Source organism: Carlito syrichta, unplaced genomic scaffold (assembly GCF_000164805.1).
Source record: "Carlito syrichta isolate Samal-C Ts95f unplaced genomic scaffold, Tarsius_syrichta-2.0.1 Scaffold303067, whole genome shotgun sequence".
NCBI lineage: Eukaryota > Metazoa > Chordata > Mammalia > Primates > Tarsiidae > Carlito > Carlito syrichta.
The window spans coordinates 64,960-72,341 of NW_007247163.1; the positions used below are offsets into that span (position 1 = coordinate 64,960).

General features: G+C 49.2%; 1 protein-coding gene across 3 annotated transcripts in view; it reads right to left on the reverse strand.

Annotated features, from left to right (window-relative positions):
- Nucleotides 1–5,233, reverse strand: part of GMFG (glia maturation factor gamma) — a 6,068-nt gene extending 835 nt beyond the window's left edge. Inside the window, exons 1-5 of one of the 3 annotated variants that reach the window (XM_008057581.1) lie at nt 5,031–5,233; nt 4,529–4,625; nt 4,360–4,409; nt 3,476–3,525; nt 336–418 (exon numbers count right to left, since the gene is read on the reverse strand). In XM_008057581.1, coding sequence (XP_008055772.1) covers nt 336–418; nt 3,476–3,525; nt 4,360–4,409; nt 4,529–4,625; nt 5,031–5,033 — 283 coding nt within the window. In that variant the 5' untranslated portion in view covers nt 5,034–5,233. Of the gene's footprint in view, nt 1–335; nt 419–3,475; nt 3,526–4,359; nt 4,410–4,528; nt 4,649–5,030 lie in introns of all 3 variants that reach the window. The other 2 variants (XM_021712099.1, XM_021712100.1) reach the window with 2 other exon arrangements.
- Between the last annotated feature and the right edge of the window lie 2,149 nt (nt 5,234–7,382).

The following is a 7,382-nucleotide window of genomic DNA, read 5'->3' on the forward strand; positions in this document are numbered from 1 at the left end:
GCCACTGCACTCCAGTCTGGGTGACAGAGTGAGACTCCAACTCAAAAAATAAATAAATAAAAATAAAAAAAGGAAACAGTGTGTTGGCTTATGCCTCAGGACTGAGGAGGACGGTGGGCTCTGGGTGAATCCGAGCACCCACCTCCATGTCACTGCCCTCACATACCACATGCCACACATACACTCTCACACGCATGCTGTCACGTGCACATGCTCTAACACAGGTGCCTACACACATGCACCCACACACACCCCTACACTCACATACACACCCTGACAACCCCCTCCCCAAAAATCAAAGATCCTCTCCTGAGGATGGCAGAGCCACATCTCACCCACGGGGCTGGAGAAGATGAAACACAGAGGGTAGGACATGCGGCCATCCTCATGCACGTACTTGTAGCTGTAAACCACGAACCTGCACCAGGGAAAGGGAGTTCAGATTCAGGTGGGAAGAGCCCAGAATATTGAGGCTGCAGTGAGCCATGATCATGCCACTGCACTCCAGCCTGGGTGACAGCATGAGACCCTGACTCAAACAAAAAAAATCCCCACAGTACAGATGGGAAAACTGAGGCCTAGAGTCTTCTGCCTAAGGTTCTATGGACAGGGGAAAGATTTGAACCCAGGAAATTCATAAGTGCTCACCCACTATGCAATACTGTCCAGCCCACTGAAACCCTGGCTGTGACCAGGGATGACTACATAACTCACCAAGCCCAGCACAAAATAAAAATGTGGAATCCATTGTTCAAAAAGCAGTAAAAGGACTTTTTTTCTGTAGTCCCTCTTTAGACTGATTTTTATTTTATTTTATTTTATTTGAGATGAGGTCTCACTGTGTTGCCTAGGCTGGTCTCAAAGTCCTGGGCTCAAACAATCCTCTCATGTTGGCCTCCCTGCTGGGATTACAGTCGTGAGTCACTGCCCCCAACCTGATCATGGTCTTTTAAAATATGCTATTTGGGCTGGGCTCGATGGCTCGGTCTGTAATCCCAGCAGTTTGGGAGGCCAAGGCGAATGGATTGCCTGAGCCTGCGGGTTCAAGACCCATCTGGGCAACTTGGTGAGACCTCATCTCTAAAATAAATAAAAAAAATTAGCCAGGCGTGGTAGTGCGTGCCAGTAGTTCCAGCTAAATGGAAGGCCAAGGCAGAAGGATCACCTGAGCCTAATAGGTGGAGGCTGCAGTGGCTATAAGCATGTCGTTGCACTCCAGCCTGGATGACAGAGTGAGACTCCAACTCCAAAAAAAAAAAAATTTTCTATTTAAATAAAGTCATGCTTTTGGCTGAGCATGGTGGCTCATGCCTATAATCCCAGCACTTTGGGAGGCTAAGCCAGGAGGATCATTTGGGGTCAGAAGTTTGAGATCAGCCAGGCTCGGTGGCTCAGCCTGTAATCCCCAGCTTTGGAAGGCTGAGATGAGTGGATTGCCTGAGCCTGCGAGTTCGAGACCCGCCTGGGCAACTTAGCGAGACCTCATCTCTACAATAAATCAAAAAATTAGCTGGGCGTGGTAGCGCACACCTATAGTTCCAGCTACTTGGAAGGCTGAGGTGGAAGAGCCCAGTAGGTCAAGACTGTGGTGGCCGGGAGCGTGCCACTGCACTCCAGTCTGGGCGACAGAGTGAAACTCCAAAAAAAAAAAAAAAAAAAAAAAGAAGTTTGAGATCAGCCTGGGCAATACAGTGAGACCCTCATCTCTACATTTAAAATAAAATAAAATAAAAAGGAAGAAAGTCATACTCTCTTGGGCATGGGGATACTTGCAGGGGGAACATATATGCTCACAGGAAGATCTTATAACTTGTGATGCAGGGGTGTCTACCAGGCCCTGACCCTATCTGCACCACAGGGGGCCCAAGGACAGCAGCAGGCACTGGGATGGGTGCAGACAGTGGGTGACTGAGAACCTGTCCGGGGGCAGCAGGTGGTGAGACTGCGTGTGAACCATTTGTATGCAGTCCACTGTTCCATCACTTGGTACAAAACACAAATTCAAAGATTAAAAACTATAAAGAACATCAGCATTCACTCCCCGTGTCTGACGACCCCTCCTGGGCGCAGGATGCTGTGCAACTGTCCTACAGTGAAACCAATCTGGCTGAATCCCAGAGCCTGGGATTCAGGCTCAAAATCCAAGAGACACAAAATGAACTCAGTCAAGATGGAAAATTCTAACAGACCAGTTTTCATAGAACTGGTCAAAGAGCTTCCATCCGAAAAAGCACCAGGCCCATGTGACTTCACACAGGATTCTATCTAATCATTTTAGGTCAGGTAACTCCTTTGCTTACCTAAAATGTTCCCGAACATTGAAAAAGAAGGCAAATCTCATTGTTTTTTGTTGTTGCTGTTGTTAGCTTTTTCAATTGGAGTCTCACTCTGTTATCCAGGCTGGAGTGCAGTGACTCGTTCATGATCACCGCAGCCTCAACCTGCTGGGTTCAGGTGACCCTTCCACCTCAGCCTTCCCAGTAGCCGGAACTACAGGCATGCACCACCATGCCTGGCTAATTTTTTCTATTTATTGTAGAGATGAGGTCTCACCAAGTTGCCCAAGCTGGTCTCGAACCCGTGGGCTCAGGCAATCCTCTCACCTTGGCCTCCCAAAGTGCTGGGATTATAGGCATAAGCCGCCACGGAAAATCTCATTTAAAAAAAAATGAAGCACTTTGGGAGACCTAGATGAGAAGATTGCCCCTCATCTCTACAATAAATCAAAAAATTAGCCAGGCGTGGTGGGCGTGTGCCTATAGTTCCAGCTACTGGGAAGGCTGAGGCGGAAGGATCCCTTGAGCCCAGCAGGTAGAGGCTGCAGTGGCCATGAGTGTGGTGTCACTGCACTCCAGAGTGAGACTTCGATTCCAAAAAAAAAATAAATGAAGTGTAGTGTTGAGAATAAAACCTGACAACGTCTGTACAAAAAAAGACAGCCTTTAAGTCACTATTGTGTATAAATTATCAGTGTCAAATCCTGCAATAAAATATGACTAAGCCAGTCGAGTGCAGTGGCTCACACCTGTAATCTCAGCACTTTGGGAGGCTGAGGTGGGAGGATTGCTTGAGACCAGGAGTTCTAGATCAGCCTGGGCAACATAGTGAGACCTCAGCTCTGCAAAAAAAATTTAATAATTAGCCGGGTGTGGTGGTGTATGCCTGTAGTCCCAGTTGCTCAGGAGGCTGAGGTGGAAGAATCACTTGAGCCAGGAAGTCAAGGGCACAGTGAACCGTGATTGCGCCATTGCACTCCAGCCTGCGTGACAGATCATGACTCAAAAATATGTGTGTGTGTGTGTGTGTGTGTGTGTGTGTGTGTGTGTGTAACTATACCAACAAACAGGTCTAGAGTATGAACACTTGGCCTTAGAGATTCTAGGCCCAGGTCTTGGGCTGGAACCCAAACAGTCTCTCAGTCTATACCTCTAATATCACCCCTCTCCTCACAGCCTGACCCTCCCTCATAGGATACCTGGGCTGTCTCTCCGGCAACTCCATTTTGAGTTCCTCTGGGGAAATGTTCTGAGGCAGGAAACAGGAGAGAAAAAAAGGAATGACCGCCTTTCATAGTAATTGTTGCCCAGGCTGAGCACTTACTATGTGCCAAGGCAATGTTCTAAGAAACACGTGGATTAACTCATTGAACTCTCCCCCAACCCTGTGGAGTAGGTCCTATTATTATGCCCATTTTACAGCTGGAGAAACTGAGGCCCACAGGTGTTAAGCCACTTGCCCAAGGCTGCACAGATAGTGAGCAGCAGAGTTCAGATCTGAATCTGTTCAAATCATAACCATTTCACTGCACTCCCTTTCAAAGGGCCGGAGGGAGCCCTGCTCCTAACCAACCCTCCTCCCCTGTGAAACAGCCCAGCTCCAGTCTCCATGGACCCTCTCAGAATTCCTTATCACAGTTCTAGGAAGTAAGCCTCACCATCATCCCCATGTTCCCGATAAAGACAGGAGACCCCCAGAGACGGAGGTCTGCCTTTTTATAAAGGCATACTGCTAACTTTGTGTTAACTCATCTGGATACTCTTTCATTTGCAGGCCAATAGAATTATAATTATCATCATCCTTATCACTTTACTGAGCATATACTACGTGCCAGGCCCTGCTCCGTACCCGTGATGATGATTAAATCATTGCTTCCGTAAGGTAGATATTATGGGCTCCATTTCAGATGAGGAAACAAAGACACGTACAAGCAAGGTCTCTTGCCAAGGGCCTTAACTGAGCTGGAACTTGGCCTCCAGGTCCTTTTTGGCCCCCAATGCAGGCTCCTAGCATCAGTTCCAGCTGCCTGGGGCTCCCAGTCCCACCCTCTTTGGGGAGGTCCCACCTACCCCAGCCCCTCACCTGAAATTCTTCCTCCAGCACCACCATCTGCCGGTCTTTGTCCACCTTCACTGGGGAGGGGTGGCACACAGGGCTTAGACACTCCCCTCCTGCATGGGGGACACTGCCCAGCCCTCCCTGCCTGTCTCCACCCCCTTCCCGTCCTTCCCTGGGGAACGATGTCACTCACTTATGATGGCGGCATTGTCCGTCTCTTTTCGGAAGCGGAATCTCCGCAGTTTTTCCCTCAGCTCAGGGTCCACCTCGCACACCACCAGGGAGTCAGACTGCCAGGGGAACCCAGGAAGAGCTGAGCAGGCCTGGCCCTAACCCCTCCCCTTTCCTAAGCCTCAGTTTCTCCATCCATTAATGAAGAGGAGGGTCAGCTAGCCCACCTGATGCCTGCGTGAACACCAGGGCACTCAGCTTGGGAAGTGGAGCAGAGGCAGGATCACAGCCCTCTCCGCGGTGCCCTCAGGCGACACTCAAGGAGACCCAGAGTCGCCTTTGGGGCCTAAACCCTGAGGCACCAGATCGCTCACCCTGCAGCCAGGCCCTTTGCCACAGTTGGGTCCCCTTCCCAGCCCATGCCCTCCACCCACAGCCTGACCTTCCATCCAGATGTTCTCCTAGTCCCAGCCCAGACCTAAGCCCAGCCCCTGGCTCTTCCCAGGGGACCCCTGGCCCCTGACCATGGCTCTTCTGTCCTCAGACCTCTTCTTTTCTCAGTTCCGCTGTCTTCTGGAGGTGGGGAACCAGGGCTGTGGGAGGCGGGCTGAAGAGTAGGGGGAAGCCTTCATCCAATACCACATCCTGTTTATGCCCATTCTAGGACAACTGTCACAGAGGGCTCCTCCCCCTCCTTCCTTCCCCTCATCTGACTGAACCTGTCAGGGCTTGAAAGCTGCCTTGGTGTGTGACCTTAGCTAAGCCACTTCAACCCTCTGATTCTGATTGTTGTGAGGATAACAATAGCTTTACACAGTTCCTGGCATGGTGGACACCCTCCATAAATCATAAACATTAATAATGAACTCTTTTGCTCCTCCCCTCCTCCTGGAGGGCTTCCTGGATTTACCCCCATCCAGAATAGTTGCAGAGCTGGAGAAGGAGTTTAGAGTCTTCTGCTAGTCAGACTGCCATCCGTCATGTTGATAGCAAAATGGAGACCCGAGGGGCAACTCCACACCACCTGGATAAGGGTGACTTTTTCTCTTGCACTTACGCAATCTCGTCAGCCCTGCAGTGACCTATGAGGCCCTACAACAATGCGGTTGGATCCTTGTAGACCAGCGCCCCTCTTTTTTTATTTAGAGTGTTTTATATCACCCCCTTTCCCATTCTGAAAAAATTCCCAGATAATGTAACCTACTTACACACATAAATTTCAAAAAAATCAATATAATGTCCCAACTGTCATATAAAGAAGAAATAAAAGGAAAGTAGCTCATAAGAAAACCATATGTGTTGCAACGAGAAAATAAAAGCAAACAAAAGAAATTTCACAGGGTCCTGGGCCCACTTTGATTCAATTCGTCCACTACACTGGCTTCCCTCATGGTGGGCAACCCCCACCATGCACGGCATCCCACCCCCTCGCCTACTCAAGGGTGTCTCTGTAGCCAATCTCCCTTTTCCTTCTGCATCAGCAACGCCCGTGTCTACTGGATCTTTCCCTTTTAAGCTACATGCCGTGTTATTTCATCCATCCAAAAACGAAAAACCCGGCCAGGTGTGGTGGCTCATGCCTATAATCCCAGCACTTTAGGAGGCCAAGGCGAGAGGATTGCTTAAGCCAGGAGTTCAAGTCCAGCCTGGGCAACAATAGCACCTCGACTCTACAAAAAATAAGAAAAATTAGTCAGGTGTGGAGGCACACATCTGTAGTCCCAGCTACTTGGGAGGCTGAGGCGGAAGGATTGCATGAGCACAGGAAATCGAGACTGTAGTGAGCCAGGATCCTGCCTCTGCTCTTCTTTTTGAGTTGGAGTCTCACTCTGTCGCCCAGACTGGAGTGCAGTGGCTGCTCCCGGCCACCGCAGCCTCGACCTGCTGGGCTCCGGCGATCCTTCTGCCTCAGCCTTCCAAGTAGCTGGAACTACAGACGCGAGATACCACACCCGGCTAATTTTTTTTTTTTTATTTAATTAGATGAGGTCTCACCAAGTTGCCCAGGCGGGTCTCAAACCTGCGGCCTCAGGCAATCCACTCACCTCAGTCTCCCAAAGTATGGGATTACAGGCTGGGCAACAGAGTGAGACCCCTACTCAAAACAAAACAAAAACAAAAAACTCTATCTGCCTTCTAACTACTGCTCATTCATTTCCTTCCCTTTTCAACAAAATTTCTCAAAATAATCATCTACATTGCTACCTCCAATTTCTACTCCCAATTAAAAAAATTTCTTTTGTGTGTGTGGAGACAAGTTCTATGTCGTCCATGCTGGTCTCGAATTCCTGGTCTCAAGTGATCCTCCTACCTCAGCCTCCCAAAGTGCTGGAATTACCAGCATGAGTCACAGTGCTCGGCCTCCTTCTGATGTTCTCTGAAACCGTCTCCAACCAGCCTTTCCTGCCAGTCTCTCTCGCCTGACATGCCCTCGTTACGGCCACCAATGCTTCCATGGTGCTGAATCTCACGGTCAATTCACAGTCCTCCTCAGCCACATCTAACAGATTCCTTCCTTCCCTGTCCATGAAACATTTCCTTCACTTGACTTTCAGGACGTCATTCTTGCCTGGTTTTCTTTGACTCCTCTGGGTGTATTTCTCAGTCTCTCTTGCCAAGTCTTTGATTGATTGATTGATTGATTGATTGATTGATTGTTAGTCTCACTCTGTCACCCAGGCTGGAATACAGTAGCACAGTCACAGCTCACTTCTAGTCTCAAACTCCTAGGCTCAAGTGATCCTCCCACCTCAGCCTCCCAAGTAGTTGTGCCACCAAGCCTGAATAATTCTTCTTTCTCTTTTTTTTTGTAGACAAGATCTTGCTATGTTGCCCAGGCTGGTCTGGAACTCCGAGGTTTAATTGCTCTTCTTGCT